Here is an 18139-nt window from a genome sequence, read left to right as displayed (position 1 = left end):
GTATATCTCTTTATGTGTGTGTGTGTGTGTATATATATAATTAATTTTTAATGTCTATTTATTTTGAGAGAGAAAACGTGAGTGCGAGTGGGAGAGGGACGGGGGTGGGGGGGGCCGGAGAGAGAATCCCAAGGTGGCTCCACACGCTCTGTGCAGAGCCTGACACAGGGCTAGATCACATGACCCTGGGATCATGACCTGAGCCAAAATCAAGAGTTGGACCCTTTACCAACTGAGCCACCCGGGCACCCCTGAAATACTCTTTTTGGTTTTTTTAATATTTGCTACTTTTGAGAGGGAGAGAGAGAAAGTGAGGAGGGTACAGAGGGAGGGGGGACAGAGGATCTGAAGCAGGCTCTGTACTGACAGAGAACCCAATGCGGGGGGTCAAACTCACAAACCATGAGATCATGACCTGGGCCGAAGTTGGGCCTATATCAGATGCTTAACTAACTGAGCCGTCCAGGCACCCCTGAAATACTTTTACAGCCATATAGTTGTTCTTTCTGATTTCAAAAATTCCATTTCTATTTTTTTAATGTGCTAGCTGTAAGCCTTGGGCAGTATTCTTAGAACTTCCTTTTCATATCTGCCCAGCCCCAAAGCATCCATTTTTTAAAATTTTATGTATATATGTATGCATGTGATCTGTATACAACGTCGGACATAAACTCATGACTCTGAGATCAAGAGTCACACACTTTTCTGACTGAGCCAGCCTGGCACCCCAAAATATGGGATTTTAAACAAAGATTAAGGATTCTTGTCATGACAGTATTACTCATGAAAGGTTAGAATAGCAGAAGGATTTGAAAACATATCAGTATTTTATCTTTCTTTTTATTGTGTGGGAGAGTAAAAGTAATTAGCCCTCTACCCTGTTAGGTTCTTGGCTGAGACTCTGTAATAAAAGGCAGGTGAATAGGAGAAAAGAGTTTAATTATGTACTCACATCTATACATAAGGGAGATTCACAAAGATATGAGACTCAAAATAGGTAGCCAGGCAGTTCATCCTGAACTAAGGAAAGAGATATGGGATTAAGGCTTCAAAGGGGAGGAAGGCAATTCACAGGACAGTGAGAAGAGAAAATATCTGGTAAACAAAGGGTCCCCTGCCCAGGTGAAAAAATTATCTAGTAATAGATCTTCTTGGCACAGGCCCCCTTTCTATTGTAAATTGCCCTTTCAAAGGGTAGCTTCTGGTCTGTGTTCAGAGCTTCTATGTCTGCTCTTTCTCCAAATAACCAGCTCAAATTCATCCTTATGCCAATGAGGCATATTTTGGAATGGCATATCATGCTATCCTCCAATCACAATAGAATAAAAAAAAAACTTTTAATGTAATAAAACCTTGCTGCTTCAAAATCAGAATCTGAGGTGCCTGGGTGGCTCACCCGCTTATGCATCTCACTCTTGATTTCAACTCAGGTCAAGATTTCTTGGTCATGAGGTCGAGCCCCGCATCGGGCTCTGTTCCTACACCATGGAGCCTGCTTGGGATTCTCTTCCTCTTGGCCTACCTCTCCCCCGTCTCACACATGCGCTCTCGCTCTCAATCTTTCTCAAAATAAATAAATACTTAAAACATAGAATCTATTCAAAATCTTTCTGCCAAACTACTATGAACAGTTAACAACTTTTTTACTCATTAAAGGGAAAGCAATAATAAGATATGTAGTGGCTTTTAGACTAAGGTAGTATTACAGTATATACTTTAATACATTACATGATATAATATCTAGGCAGTTGGGTCAGATTTCTAAGAGCTTTTTCACTTTCAAATTTTCCAAGATTTTCTAATAATACTTGTGTCTGTGGGTTCTGAATATTACCCTACATTCATACATTGGTACAAGGACTCAGGGCTCCGTGTAAAATGTACTCACAACTGTGACTAATTATAGTGAATGGATACAAAGCAAATCAGTAAAAGGCAAAGGTGTGTGAATTGAAGTCTGGAGGAGACCATGGCAAACATCCAACAGTTCTTTCCCAGTTAAGTCACATAGGACTCATTTAATTTCTTGAGCAACAAGTTATGATAACATGTGTGAAATGTCTTATCAGGGAAGCTCTTAGATGCTTATTTTTTCCTTTGGGCACAGGTCATAAGGTCAGCCTCTGCTTAGGAGGTATTAGATTTCCAGATTATCAGGAGGAGTGCTGGTAGCTAGCATAAACCACATTAGTTGTACCAGTACATTAGGCTCGGTGAGCCTTGTTATCAGGGAAGGATGGGAACTCTTCCAAAATCCAAGTTCTCAGACAGGAGCCAAGGGCCAACTTTAGAAGCAGAACTTTCTAAGGACAGCAAGCAGTGTTAGGCGTGTTGTGGTAACTCTTTTCTGCACCATACCACTTCCTGAGCATCTGTTCCGGTCAGACAGCGCATGCCATCCCCAATGCACTTTGATGTATCCACCAACCCAGAAGCTCTCTAAACCTCAACATGTAGGGGTTTTTATCCGGGTCTCATTACATTTGCATGGTTGATTAAATCACTGGCCATGGGTGATTACCTCAGTCTCATCTGTGCCTCTCCTCAGGAGGATACAGGTTAGGGCTGAGAGTCCCAACCCTCTAATCATCCCTGGATCTTTTTGGTGACCTGCCTCTGTTCTGAAGCTCCCTTGGGGTCCTCAGCCATCACTGAGCTCATTAGCATACAGAATGCACTCTTACCACTATGGGGGGAGTCCAAGGGTGTTAAGAGCCCTCTGTCAGGAACCTGAGACAGAGACCAAATATGTATTTCTTTTTTTTTTTTTTTAATATTTTTTATTTATTTCTAGGAGAGAGAGACAGTGTGAGCAGGGGAGGGTCAGAGAGAGAGAGGGAGTCACAGAATGAAACAGGCTCCAGGCTCTGAGCCGGCAGTCAGCACAGAGCCCGACGAGGGGCTCGAACCCACGAACCGCGAGATCATGACCTAAGCGAAAGTCGGACGCTTAACCGACTGAGCCACCCAGGCGCCCCGACCAAATATGTATTTCTTAAGTCACCAAGAAAAGTATAGTGTGCTTAACAGCTTAGAATGCTAGTAGTTGATAGTATTTAATATTATGACTTTGGATAAGCCTGTTCAGTTCTCAAAAATTTAAGTTTCGGGGCGCCTGGGTGGCTCGGTTGCTTGGGCTGCTGATTTCTGCTGAGGTCATGATCTCATAGCTCGTGAGTTTAAGCCCTGCGTCAGGCTCTGCTGACAGCTCACAGCCTGGAGCCTGCTTTGGGCTCTGTCTCTCTCTTTCTCTCTTTCTCTCTCTGTCCCTCCCCTGTTCATGCTCTCTCTGTCTTCAAAAATAAATAAATGTTAAAAAATAGATATATTAAAAAAATTTAAGTTTCACAGCTGTAATTGAAGACTTTAACTCTCAACTGTCAAGGCTCAGTATTTTACCCTACTTGAAGCTAATAAGTTAGCCTGTTGATGTTTCATGGTTGCTATCAGATGACACAACTCCTGAGTCTTTTTAGAGTTTTTTTAAAAATTATTTATGTATTTTGAGAGGAGAGAGAGCAAGCGGGGAAGGGGTGGAGAGAGCGGGAGATAAGATCTGAAGCGGGCTCTGTGCTGACAGCAGAGATCTTGGTGGAGGGCTCAAACTCAGGAACCGTGAGATCATGACCTGAGTTGAAGTCAGATGCTTAAATGACTGAGCCATCCAAGCACCCCCACCATGAGGATATAAACTGCATTCAGTAACTGGAAGATTTTAAGCTCTGGAAAGAGATGTTAGATGATGTATATTCAAAGAAAGTTCTTATTACTTGAATGGCGAATGGATGCAGAATGGAAGCAGGCTGACCAGGTAGAAAGGTAGTATCATAATCTTGAGCTGAATGCAGCTTGGGCTAGGTTAAGCTTCTATACTAGGTCCATATATCTTAAAAGGTGGCAGATGATGTACAAATAATATAATATACAGTAAAATCAATGAGTATAAAAAGCAAGGGATATAAATGATTTATTATATGTCCGAGTCCTTCACGAAATGAACTACACCACTTCCCTTTGATTTAAACATCTGGATGAGCCTGAAGGTGATTTTTCTAAAACTTTAATACTTTGGAATAATAATCGATTCTCAGGAATTCTGAGAAACAATACAGAGAGGTTTCATATATCTATCATCCACATTCCCATGTTTCTTAATACTATATCAAAACCAGGAATTTGCTCTTGGTCAGATGACTGTGTCTAGTTTCATGCCACTCATCACATGTAAATTCACATAGTGGCCACGAAAATCAAGTTACAAAAACCCATTCCATCACTAATGAGTGTCTTTTTTTTTTTTTTTTTTTTTTAAGAAAGTGCAAGAGGGGAAGAGGCAGAGAGAAACAAGAATCTTAAGCAGGCTCTATACTCAGTGCAGAGCCTAACACTGGGCTTGATCCCACAACCCTGGGATCATAACCTGACCTGAAATCAATAGTTGGATGCTCAACTGATTGAGCCACCAAAGCGCACCACTTCTTCCTTTTTTTTTTTTTTTTTTTTTAGTAATATTTAAGAGTAACATTCAAAGATCACAACTCCTGAGGCATCTGGGTGGCTCAGTCGGTTGGGTGGCCAACTTTGGCTAAGGTCACCATCTCACCATTTGTGGGTTCGAGTCCCATGTTGGGCTCTGTGCTGACAGCTAGCTCAGAGCCTGGAGCCTGTTTCAGATTCTGTGTCTCCCTCTCTCTCTGACCCTCTCCTGCTCACGCTGTCTCTCTCTCTCAGAAATAAATAAAATGTTTAAAAAAAATTTTTTTTAAAGAAAAAAAATCCCAAAGATCACAACTCCTTCATCTGTAAGTACTTCAGTGTGTATTTCCTAAGAGTAGGATATTTTCTTATGTAGCTAAGAGGCAATTATTGAATTTAGGAAGTTTGATTTTGATGCTGCTATCTAGTAAATAGTGCATATTCACATTTTTGCCAGGGTTCTGTACTATCCATTTAGACCAATGTATATGTCTATCTAGACTCTAGAAAGCTAAGATCACAAATTTATATTGTTTCTTTGGTCTCTGAACATATCAGAGTTCTCCCTTTTTTTTTTTTTTTTTTCAGTGCCATTTCATGTGGTGTAAGACCATGGACTTGTTGAATGTTCCATGGTTTGGATTTTAGTGATTGTATCCTTGTGATTAAATTTAGGTAATTTTTTTCCTCTTTTTGCGGGGGAGCAGAAATACTCTGTGAGTGATGTTTTTCTCATTGCAGGCCATCAGTTTGTCCCTTCATCAGTCAGGAGGTATTCTTTAGAATTCTGCATTGTAAAGGCACCTATTTTTCCTTTCTATAAATAAAATGTCATTGTTAAGTGTTACTTTGAGATTTTTGTGAATATATCATTACCCAGAAATTTTTCACTTAATAGTTTTTGCAGTTACTGAGGATTCTTGCCTAAAGTATTATATTGTGATAGCAAGTCTAGGAGATTTTATAATTGAAAACTTTTCTCACTCACAGGAATGAATGATTGCTCACTCGGACCTGTGGCTGCTTTGTTGAAGAGGACAGTCATTAATCTTAAATTTACGTGGACGAATCTGTGAGAGAGCTGCAAACAGTAAATCCTGCTTGCCCTCAAGCTACGAGGCAGGACACTAGACAAGATTTCAGTGGCTGCTGTCAGAAGCTAGGCCAGTGAAACCTAAAGCTTTGAGGTCTGGGGGAGAATATCTACTCACTGGGTCTTGAGCTTTAGGCCGGCCTTGCCAAGGGGAACATTCTTACCCACAACGTTCCTTCTCTGCTCCATGGAGTTTGTGGCAGCGCTGGCACACCTCCAGGAGGAATCTAGCTGCCCCATCTGTCTGGACTATTTGAAAGACCCAGTGACTATAAACTGTGGGCACAACTTCTGTCGCTCCTGCATCAACATGATGTGGAAGGATCTAGATGATACCTTCCCCTGTCCTGTCTGCCGTTTTTGCTTTCGTAACAAAAACTTACGGAGCAACCGTCAGCTGAGTAATCTGACTGAAATTGCCAAACTACTGCAGGTCAGAAGGAGCAAGAGGAAAAGGCAGGAAGAGTATTCTGTGTGTGAGAAGCACAATCAGTTTCTGACCCTTTTTTGCGGGAAGGACCTAGAGGTTTTATGTACACAGTGCAGTCTCTCTGTTCAACACCTGAAACACTACATTTGCCCCATTAAGAAAGCTGCCTCTTATCACCGGAAAATTCTAGAATATAGCATTGAGCCCTTGCAGAACAATGTGGAACGAGTTGAAAAAGTGATAACTCTGCAAGCCAGCAAGATGGGGGAACTGAAAAGGGCGGTAGAGCGTAGGAGAGAGGAAATCATTTCTGAATTTGAGCAGCTTCAACTGTTTCTGCAGAATCAGCAAGAGGCTCTTCTTAGGCAGATGAAGGATGAAGAGATGGACATTGTAATGAAGCTAAATGCAAACCGTAAAACGTTTTCAGATCACGTTTCCACGTTAAAACGTCTTCTGAAGGAGGTAGAGTGCAAGTGTGTGCAGTCAGAATTGGAATTACTGACACACGTTGAAGGTATCTACCACAGGTATCAAAACCTAAGACGTCCTGAGCTCTTTTTATTCCGATTAAAGAAATATGGATTTAGCCTTCCTCCACAGTACTCTGGCTTGGACAGAATTATCAAGCCCTTCCAAGTAGATGTGACTCTAGATCTTGAAACAGCACACCCTCGGCTTATTGTCTCTGAGGACAGAAAAACTGTGCGTTATGGAAAGAGAAAAAAATGCCTTTGTTATAGCCCAAGGAGATTTTATCTCTGCCCTGCTGTCCTGGGTTCTAAGAGATTTAGTTCCGGCCGGCATTACTGGGAGGTAGTAGTGGGAAACAAGCCTAAATGGACCTTGGGGGTGTGTCGAGACTATTTTCCAAGAAATTGGCGGAATCAGCCAGTAGCTGAGGGTGGATTCTGGGCAATTGGGCGATGCATTGAAAGCGTGTATGTTATGCTGGGTCCTAAGAGAACCCAGCTTCTGCCCACGGTAGGACCCAGTAAGATTGGAGTTTTTTTGGACTATGACTTGGGTGAGGTTTCATTTTACAATATGAATGATAGATCTCTTCTCTACACTTTTAATGATTCTTTTACAGAAGCCATTTGTCCCTATTTCTATGTTGGAATCGATTCTGAACCTCTTAAAATCTCCTCAGTAACAGATGATGAGAGATGAAGTACCTGGGAAAGAAAGAATACTGTCTCAGTGTCTAGGGGAAATTTAGTAAAGTTAGTCTCAATAATTCTGGATTCTTCTGGTTTACTGCTGAAAACCAGAACAGATTTTTCTCCTTCATTTTCAGCAACTATGAAACATGATAGTAACACCAATTTTATAGATGTTTATAAGATGCTTTTAATTTCTAAGATACAGTATTTGAGGACTATATTACTTAAATCCAATAAAGTATTTTGTTAATTGCCTGTCTTATCGTCATTCCTTTACAATTAAATAAGTTACTGTCTTAACAGCGATCCTTACCACATATCTACCCTTAGTGGCTTCTTCTGTTTACTTCCGTAATTCTATTTTTTTTATTTGAAACAATTTTTAAATGTTTTTATTTTTGAGAGAGAGAGTGTGGAGGAGGGGCAGAGACAGAGGGAGACAGAATCCAAAGCAGGCTCCAGGCTCTGAGCTGTCAGCACAGAGCCCGACGTGGGGCTGGAACTCACAAACTGAGATCATGACCTGAGCTGAACTCAGAAGCTTAACCGACTGAGCCACCCAGGTGCCCCTGCTTCCATAATTCTTAATAATCATATTGCCCTCGGGGCGCCTGGGTGGCTTAGTCGGTTAAGCGTCCGACTTTCGCTTGGGTCATGATCTCACGGTTCGTGGGTTCGAGCCCCGCGTCAGGCTCTGTGCTGACTGCCAGTTCAGAGCCTGGAGCCTGTTTCAGTCTGTGACTCCCTCTCTCTCTGACCCTCCCCTGCTCACACTGTCTCTCTCTCTCTCTCCTAAAAATAAATAAAACATTAAAAAAAATTTAAAAAAAATAATCATATTGCCCTCTTCCTTCCTTCCTTCCTTCCTTCCTTTCCTTTCTATTTTTTAGGTTTACTTATTTTTTTTTTTTTTTAATGTAAGACAGTGAGTGCAAGCAGGGGAGGAGCAGAGAGAGAGGGAGCATGAGAATTCCAAGCAGGCTTCATGCACTGATCCCGGGAGCCCATCCCAAGACTGGGACACCCAGGCTCCCCTCTCTGCTTTACTGTGTTATCAGCTGACACAACTGACTGATTACTATAGATCCTGAGATTTTGCTCTTTAGAAGCCCTTTCCCTACATACGTTTATACAGATCATAGCTAATCTGTTTTTCCCAGTGAACATGATTCTGGATCTCATGCCCCAGTCTGACCAAGTGACCCTATGTGTGTAGCTGTCTCTCTCCCCACTATCCTGGGAATTGCTGTCTGTTCTAGAATTCCTTGTTTAATCCCATGTCTCCCTGCTTGTTTTATCTTTAAACTTGGGGTGTCATCCCAAATATTTTAATTTTTTTAATGTTTTATTTATTTCTGAGAGAGAGGGAGACACAGAATCCGAAGCAGGCTCCAGGCTCTGAGCTAGCTGTCAGCACAGAGCCCGATGTGGGGCCCGAACCCGCAAACCGTGAGATCATGACTTAAGCCGAAGTCGGATGCTTAACCGACTGAGCCATCCAGGTGTCCCAAGACTTTATTTTTTATTTANAGTTTTGTGGGTTGTATCCTTTGCTGTGCAGAAGCTTTTAATCTTGATGAGGTCCCAATCGTTTATTTTTGCTCCAAGACTTTATTTTTAAAGTCAGGTTAATTTTCCAATATAGAAGAAACTTATATTCAGCTATGTCTTCTATCACTCTACAAGAATCACCTTTTGTCCAGTTTCATGTAAATGTTGCTCACTTCCGTCTGAGCTCACACTAAAGGAACTTTAACATTCGTGTTTCCACTAACATTCTTCTTAGGACTATATATGTATTCGTTAAGGCTAATTTATTTGTCACGGGCTCCCTGTTGTCTGTAGTAGGGGTTAGACTACAGAAATACACTGAAGGGGAAAACAGAATCCTGATGACATTACTTAAGAGACAGTTGTATCACATTAATTGAATCTCCTAGAGTAGGTAATTTGAAGAAATTATATACTTGTCTTCTCTTCACATTTTTAACCAGAGGTAATCTGGCACCTGAGCTGATCACTCCATTGAAACTGTCTTCAGTAATTTCATTAGTCATCCAAGCAGCAGTTACTTAAATACTATTCAGTCTTTATTTACGTCTCTTTGTTTAATGCCTCTTTTTGGCAATGAGATTGACAAGAATCAGCTGTGGTTCTGTACTAGTTTTCTGCTTCCTCGGACTCAGTTTTATACGTGGATAGCATATGATTAAATATTTGAATTTGAAAACAAGGAGGGTGAATTTTTAGCAATGGATATGAATTCTAATTTACCTAAAAAGTAATCTTCCCAAAATAAGTTATGATGCACAATTTGTGAGCTCAGAGAATGCTTCTCAAAGAAAGTGACAATTAGGTTGGGATTTAGAAAGGGTGCTGGTAAACAAGAGGTAAACAATGTATATGGGCTATGGGATCTGCCATGGATAAGGCTGCTTGTGCAAAGGTCCTGTGGCCAGAGGATGCCATGTCCTGAGTGTGGAGGAGAGGGCAGGACTGCACAGTGCTGGAAGTTACATAGTGTAAAGAGAGGGTGTCACTGGGGGCCCAAAATTACACATCCTGGGTGACAAAACGAGTAGGCTTCACATAGCCTTTTAGGTGTCATTTTCCTCCTAAGTAAAGATGGGATTAAAAGATGTTGACAGGGTCAAGGGAAGATTATAAAGATTCAAATTAGACTATGCAGTTAACACAGTGTCCCTGACGGCTTGATTTAATCACAGGTAATAGTCTCCCCACCTCTATCCAGCGTGACACCTGCCAGACCTTGCCCCTCCCTCTTGGAGGGAAGAGCCACTACCCTTTGGTGGGCGGAGTCCTAACAGCTCCCTCTTGCTAGTAGGATATATAAATGCAATGGTCACATTACTGACCCAGCTATCTCCTGCAAAACTGGCTTCTGAGAACTCTGAGAGATCGGCCTCACAGACCTGCCCATAGCCGCCTGCTTTGGGTAAGCCCAGAGATGGTACACTGTGGGTACAGGAAGCTGGAGTATGGTAAGACTGCTGGCTCTCTGATGCCTCTTCTGTCTAAGATCTGCCTAAGATCAAGCCTTAAGGAAAAGCAAACTAGGATCCAGGTTATTCTTTTTTTAAGTTTCTTAATTTATTTTGAGAGAGTGTGTGGGGAGGGGCAGGGAGAGCATGGGAGAGAGAATCCTAAGCAGGCTCTGAACAGACAGTGCAGAGCCCGATGCCAGGCTCGAACTCATGAACTGGGAGATAATGACCTGACCTGAAGCCAAGAGTCGGATGCTGAGCTGACTGAGCCACCCAAGTGCCCCTGGATTCAGGTTATCTTAAGACACATGCTTGTATTATGGTTTCTTTAATTAAATGACCCTGTTCTTAGGTCATATAAATATTGCTAAAAATACAGACACCATGTTCCCAACCAGTCCTAGGGGTTTCTAATATTTGTGTGTGACAAAGTCTCCAGAGGTGCTGATCTGAAGCCCAGTGTGGAATCCCTTCCAGGATCTCAGTGAGGGGTGGTTTGTGGGTAGGTGGGGAGTGGAGGGATGGGAGCTATAGAGCCAGGATCCCTGGTATTCAGGTCCTGTATAAACTTGATCTTCCTTAATCTAACCATCTGTCTGCTTCCACATGTGCAGAGAGATTAAGCAGGCCGCCGAAAGTCACTCAGTTCTTAAGGGGAGACCCAGAAACCTGGCCAAGTAGAGTTATTCAACAGCTTTAGACTGAGAAGCCTGAAATTAAGTCCTCCATTAAGAACAACCTCGGCTGCACGTAGCTCCAGTTCCAGGAAAAGCCTCAGCTGAAGCCACCCTCGGACCACCCTCGGATCAGCCAATCAAAAGAAATGTGTAACATTCCTGTGGTCTGAGTCAGGGCTGGGAACTGCAGGTAGTTACTCTGTACAAACTAGCTAATCACTCACCGCTTGCCTAAACCCCACGTGGGCCCTTTGAGCTCACCTCATAATTGGTCATTTTCAAAGGATTCTCAAAGGTCATGATTGGGTCTCGCCAAAAGAAACGGACGCCTCACAGATACTGAATGGTCAAAACTATTACCATGGGTGCTGTACAATTATGATCGGTGCTTATGTGATGATGCTATACATAGAACGTGTGCACTGTTAACACCCCTGTCCCTTACCCCTTAAAAACCCTGCTCACTATTGTTTGGGGCTTCACCTTCTGCCACTACACCAGTAGGTGGGTGAGCCCCTGCTCGAGCTTGTAATAAAGACCCTTATGTACTTGCATCAGTGTTGGCCCCTTGGAGGTCTCAGGGGACTCGTGACTCCGGCACAACAGCCTAAGACTTAGGAGATACTTAGAGATACATGCATTGTGGGGATTACATCGAGGTTATAGATCCATGGCGAATGCAGATCTCCAAACTGTACATTCATTTGCAACATCAGAGTTGAAAGAAAAGTCATGGTACAGCCTCTGGTATCCCATGGTGGTGGTAGTGCTGCAATCCAACATGGAGGTCACTTTCTCAACCTCTTGGCTTCCTTGAGAAATCAGCAACTGCTTCTAAGAAAAAACTCCAGGGGCACCTGGGTGGCTCAGTTGGTTAAGCGACCGACTTCGGCTCAAGTCATGATTTCGCGGTTCGTGGGTTCAAGCCCCGCTTTGGGCTCTGTGCTGACAGCTCAGAGCCTGGAGCCTGTTTCGGATTCTGTGTCTCCCTCTCTCTCTGACCCTCCTCTGCTCATGCTGTCTCTCTCTCTCTCTCTCTCTCAGAAATAATTTTTTTTTAAAGTTAAAAAAATGAAAAAAAGAAAAAAGAAAAAACTCCCCACGGTCTTCTCAGGATCTTGTCCTAACAAACACTCACTACTTGGTAGCTCACCATTCACTTCAGAGAGTAGTTGTGTGGATGTGTGTGTTTCTCAGCTTTTTCTCACACTGAATTCCTGGTCTCCAATTTCGTTCTGTGCATTATGTGAGGAATCAGTTTTCCAACTTGGCGGGGTCCTCAGAGTAAAGCTAATCTAGTCCAAATCCCATCTACTGTGTACAGAGTTGGGATAGTTTGCAGTTGAGAAACAAGTGAAAAGAAAATTTTGATATATTATGAATTCTGTGCTGTCAGAAATGTCTGTGGTTTAAGCCAAAAAATACCAAGTTCTTTCAGTAGAGTTTTGACCGTTGAAATGATTGAAGTGGAGATTTATATTTTGTTTACCTGAGTAGAGATGAGGGTGCTGGAGATGAAGATGTTATGAAACTTTCCCTAGATCCCCCAGTTAGTAGGGGAGAAACACAGAGAAATCTCACCTAAGGCCAGGAGGTCTAGTTCACACATTCTCCACAGTCCCATTCAGCCCCTCTTTGGTTGACTTGGGTGTAGGTGGAATCCTGGGGGTGGAGAAAAGACTCTGGTTGCTTTAAATGTGGCAATGAACAGGGTAACAGGATAAATAAATATCAAGCCTACTTGATATAAAGGAATATTTTATCATCCCTAGCAAGAAAAACACACTTAAAAATTGTGTCTGCTTTCTGACCCAGAGAATGGCTGACCTTGGCTTCCCATCCCCCTCTGGGCTGCCGAGGGCCGGGGGTCACCCAGCGCATCCGTGATCACCCGCAGGTGGTGAACAGAGCCCCTCTGGGCACCTTCCACTGCACCTGAGGCCGGTGGCCTCCTAGAGCGAGGCTGCCCTCATTTGACAAAGGGTCACCCAGGACAGGAAAGGACAGTAACATCTGAGGGTGTGTCTGCCTGGAGAAATCCTCCAGGGCCCAGCCTCCAGGAGACCCACCTCCGTCCAGAAAGACCTTTATCTCTGCTCAATGGCAGCCACGTCAGCCCTGGCAGGACTCCAGGCCCAAGCCAACTGCCCGTCTGTCTGGATTACCTGAGAGACCCCGTCACATTGAGCCCCAGAAGGGTTGGGGGGAGGTGGACAGAAGACCCAAAGGGTGGGAGAGGAAGTCTGGAAGGCCCTCCGCCCCGCTGGGTACCGCAGGCACTCCACCCGGCACCAGCCGCAGCCAAGTCTCCCCGCCCTTCCTGGGAACCTGCAGCTCCCCCAGCCTCCCGGAGCTCCTTTCTCTCAGCAGCTCCAGCAAAAACCCAATGGCTTCTCTGCTTTTTTTTTTTTAATGTTTTTATTTATTTGTGAGAGAGAGACAGCATGAGCGGGGGAGGGGCAGAGAGAGAGGGAGACACAGACTCTGAAGCAGGCTCCAGCCTCTGAGCTGTCAGCACAGAGGGGCTTGAACCCACCAACTGTGAGATCATGACCTGAGCCAGAAGTGGGACGCTCAACCGACTGAGCCACCCAGGCGCCCCTCTGCTTCTTTAACTCCCCACAGCCGGTCTGTCGGCACGTCCTGCTGTCCGTCCGCTGCGCTCTGTGCTCGCCTTCTGGCACACTGCCCTGGGGACCCCTGGGACCCCCTTCCCCGGCTGCCTGCGCGGGCCTCACTTCCGGGGCGTGCCAGACTCCCAGCCTCTGCCCCTCAGCCGGCGCCAGCCCCACCTAAGCCACCTCCCCCTTGCCCAGCACTCCGGTCTGCGCTCGGCACCAAGGGGCCTCCTTGCCGTTCCAGCCCCCCACCCCCCACCCCGTGCTCCTTTCTGCTCCCGATCTCCCTTCATTTGTTCACTGCGCCTGCAGTGATGTCCTGTCCCCTTCGCCCAGGCAATCGCTGCTGAGGCTGGACTTCGCTGGGCCTTAGCCTCCTCCCCAGGGAGGACTTCAGTGGTCCCTTCATGCTGGGGGACGTGAGCCTGTCACCTGCTGCCCAGGCTACTGTTCTGTGGCACCTACACGCGGCATACACAGTGCCAGGGCTCGGGTAGTGCCTATCCTGGGACTAGATTACACCCTCCCTCATAGACTAGAACTCCGTAGAAGCAGACACTGGCTTCATCCAACTCGGTCTGACCAGAGCCTTAGCCTAGTATCTGGTGCAGTAATTGCTGGGAGAAGGAACCCGTGAAATGATATCTAGACACAATCCAGGGCACTTAAGAAAGCAATTAGCTTTCAGGGGTGCCTGGGTGGCTCAGTTGGTTAAGTGTCCGACTTCGGCTCAGGTCATGATCTCACAGTTCGTGTGTTCAGCCCCGCATCAGGCTCTGTGCCGAACGTTTGCTCAGAGCCCGGAGCCTGCTTCATATTCTGTGTCTCCTCTCTCTGCCTCTCCTCCACTCATGCTTTGTCTCACTCTGCCTCTCAAAAAATAAATAAATGTGAAAAAATTTAAAATAAATAAAAATTAAAAAAAAAGAAAACAATTACCTTTTACCTTTTAGAGGGAAGATTTTGACCCCTGAGGGGAAAGGATGTAGACTGGCTCAACAGGCGGAGGGAAGCTGAAGAAGATATCCTCAGGCAACTAAAGTGTAAATTACCCTGACAAGCTGCCCAGCCCACCCCGACTTATTTCTGGGGACGAGAAGGCGGTCTGCCCTGGCTCCTGCCTGCCTCACTCCCTTGATCAACTCAGCTGCAGTTTTTTTCCTTCCTGCACACTATGACTTCTTATTACACTATTAATTTCTTAATTTAAAGAAACTCTATTAAATATTTTAAACACGTTTTTAATACTTATTTATTTTTGAGAGTGAGAGAGACAGAGCACGAACAGGGGAGGGGCAGAGAGCGAGAGGGAGACACAGAATCTGAAGCAGGCTCCAGGCTTCACACCATTAGCACAGAGCCCTACATGGGGCTCCAACCCACAAACTGTGAGATCATGACCTGAACTGAAGTCGGTTGCTTAACCAACTGAGCCACTCAGGCACCCCCAAAATCAGAAAGTTTAAAGCACATTCCTAAGTAGGATTACAGATCATTATAAAATTTAATGTTTAATTATCTATTTAAAGTGTGCCTAGGTGGCTCAGTCAGTTAAGCTTCCGACTTCGGCTCAGGTCTTGATCTCATGGTTCGTGGGTTTGAGCACCGTATCAGGTTCTGTGCTGACAGCTCAGAGCCTGGAGCCTGCTTCGGATTCTGTGTCTCCCTCTCTCCACACTCCCTCCCCACCCACCATACTCTTTCTCTCTCAGTTTCTCAAAAATAAATAAACATTAAAAAAAAACAAACCAAGCCTTCTATTATTAAAAAAAATTATCTGTTTAACCCAGGTGGCAGTAAGAGATTCTACAGAAGGAGATCTAGGTTGTTAGCAAAACTTAGGTCTTTTAATATTGGAAAGCTTTAGTTTTCTTAAGTAATCGACCTGATAAAGACAAAACATAGACATTTCGTTCTGGGGCAGATTAAAAAAAAACAGCCTTTGTTGATAATTTCTTATTAAGAGCAGACCAACAGATAAGAAAACTTTGTCATCCTAACAGAGAGAAAAACCAAATTCCAATCTTTTACTAGTGTACTTTTAATATTTATTTACTCCAATCTCAGTCAGCCCTGACCACGCACACATAAAATTCTCTTCCAAAGTTTCTCCTTCACAAATCGTCTCTATGGCTTCAATCTCTGCTCCCTGTGGAATTCTCTTTTTCTCTGCCCTTCACTCACTTGCACCCTCTCCATCCCCCCTAAAAAAGATTTCTGTTTGTACCCATGAATCTGGAGATGCCAGTTTGAAATCCAAGGAAAAGCATCCATTGGGTGGTTGCGTACAGAAGACTGATGGTCCGGAAAGAAGCCACCCTGGAGAAAAAGTTTGAGCTCTCGGCACAAAGGTAGCTTAATTAAAGACGATAATACCACCTAAGGCAAAAAATTAAAGAGAAAAAAAGAGGACCCTACAGAAAACTCCTAAAAATAATACAAATTAACTAATTCTCAAACTCACTAGTAATCAGGAAAAAGAGAGTTAAACTGACATCTATTTTCCCTGTTAGATTAACAAAAGTTAAAATGACCCTCAGTAACCAGTTGGCAAGGATTGAGGGAAATGATACACTATCAGTGGAAATATTAGTAGATACAGACTTTCTTTTACACCTTAAACACAATTGAGGCATAGTAGGAGATTGAAATAAACTTGATTTTTTCTTAAACGGCATATTTCAATTTTATAAGTTGTTCAAGTATAACATTTTGTATGCATGTAGTATTGCTTCTAGAGAGAATTCTTTGTTTTTCCCTTCTCTTTTTGAGAAACTGGATTTAATTTTGCTCCTCGTTCAGACCACCTTATCATCATTTTATGCAAAACCGCGCACTTATTTTTTTTTAATATCCCCCCTCATTCTTGATCCCCACTCCTATTCTCTCTTCCTCCATTCAGCACCTCCTTGAACGCATTTCATTTGTCTTAAAGACTGGATACATTTTTGTAAGATTATAAAGTACTGCTAAGTCTGCTTAATTTGGGGGATTAGGGTGGCTCAGTTGGTTAAGCATCCGACTTAGGCTTAGGTCATGATCTTGTGGTTCATGGGTTCCAGACCCCACATTGGGCTCTGTGCTGACAGCTCAAAGCCTGGAGCCTGCTTCAAATTCTGTGTCTTCTCTCTGCCCCTCCCCTGACCGTGCTCTGTCTTTCTCTCTCAAAAATAAATTAAAATCACTAAAAAAAAATTAAGTCTGCTTAATTTACTGATATGTTCACTTGATCCATATGCACTGTATAGGAATTCATTTAATTTACGTCGGGCTTTGCTTTTTAGTTCCTGCTCTTCACTTAAAAACAATATTGGTTATGTGCTTTTACAGTGCTACATGAATGGTATTAATACTTTCCTTTTTGCCTACAATCTTCCATTATTCACCAATAATAATAGATTTTTTAAGTGATTTATCTTTTATCAGGTTAGCTGAAGACTGTTATGGATGTACAGTATTATTTACTATAGGACTCCGTTATACATTATACCGGAATCACATGAATACAAAAAATATTTTCCGGTGTAAAACCTTTTTTTCCTCAGTTAAGTCTTTTAAAAATCTTGTTATAAAAATATAAAGCTTATACAAAGTAGAGAGAATGGAAAATGACCCTCCATGCAGCCATCACCGGAAGTCATTATCAATTTTACAACTTAAGAATCACTTCAGAATGATGTGATCTCCATCGATATCTCAGATTAAAAGGATTTAGATTATTTCTCGATAATTTTCTAATAAAACCAGTTTGTATGCGTGAACCAGGGCTTGTTTCATACTAGCACCTTCAGTGTTAACCTTCCGTAAGGAAGATCTTTCAGCAGGTAAGATCTTTCAGCAGGTAACCCAGCTGGCACGTTCTGGGTTGAAATCTCTTTTTGACTTTTTGAAAGTTAAAAAAATATATAAATAAATGCAAATAATAATAAAACTGCTTAGGCGCCTGGCTGGCTGGGTCCGTGAAGCATGAGACTCGATCTTGGGGTGGTGAGTTCAGGTCCTACACTGGGCATAGAGCTTACTTTAAAGAATGAACGAATGAATGAAACTGCCCTATATGGTTTTTATGAGGAAGACTAAAGTTCTTAGGTCAAAGACACTTCTAAGTGCTTATTATAATTACAGGACACCGGCCCCCACCCGCTTCTCTCGCCTACGCCCCTCCCACATCGAGGAGGAGCCGTCTTTGCTGGGTGGAGTCTTCTCAGCCGCCTCTCCCATTTATATGCGGATTTTCTTGCTGTTTGTGGCTCCTGCGCTGATGAAGAAACCTTAGCAGAGGCTCCAGGTAAGCTGGGAGAGGGAGGACGTGAGTGCAGGAGGCTGGAGCGGTAAGATCCGTGGCCTCCTGAGTTCAGCACTCAGTGCCCCATGAGAGCCCGTGCTTGGTGAGACCGTACCTCGCCAGGAGTTCTGAACTCCGGTTTTGGCTGATTTCAGAACACATCCCTTGTAACATGGTTCCCGGTCTCTCAAAGAGCCTGGTTCAGAATCCCCTGAAATGTTTGGTAAACACATCAATACTCAGATCCCACCCTGCCTAAAGGGCAAGTAGTATCTGTGTGACAAAGCCCTGGGAGGGGCGGGTCTGACGGGGTTGAACGTGGAATCTCCTTACGGAGTTTTGGTTTGGGGTGGGGGTGGGGGGCGAGTGGAGGTATAAGAGTTCTGGGT

At 43.7% G+C, this 18139-nt stretch overlaps 1 protein-coding gene across 1 annotated transcript; it reads left to right on the top strand.

Moving 5' to 3' along the window:
- Window positions 1–5756: 5756 nt before the first annotated feature.
- On the top strand, window positions 5757–7220 carry LOC144222255 (tripartite motif-containing protein 60-like). The gene has a single exon (XM_077752749.1). The coding sequence runs from the start codon at window positions 5757–5759 to the stop codon at window positions 7170–7172; it is 1416 nt and encodes a 471-aa protein (XP_077608875.1). The 3' UTR covers window positions 7173–7220.
- The last annotated feature ends 10919 nt before the right edge of the window (window positions 7221–18139 follow it).

Source organism: Crocuta crocuta, unplaced genomic scaffold, assembly GCF_008692635.1.
Source record: "Crocuta crocuta isolate KB4526 unplaced genomic scaffold, BGI_CrCroc_1.0 scaffold346, whole genome shotgun sequence".
Lineage (NCBI taxonomy): Eukaryota > Metazoa > Chordata > Mammalia > Carnivora > Hyaenidae > Crocuta > Crocuta crocuta.
This window is presented reverse-complemented; position numbering and strand designations above follow the sequence as displayed.

Bases quoted from the DNA above. Each gene is read 5' to 3' on its own strand.
- LOC144222255 (XM_077752749.1), top strand. From the start codon at position 5,757: ATGGAGTTTGTGGCAGCGCTGGCACACCTCCAGGAGGAATCTAGCTGC.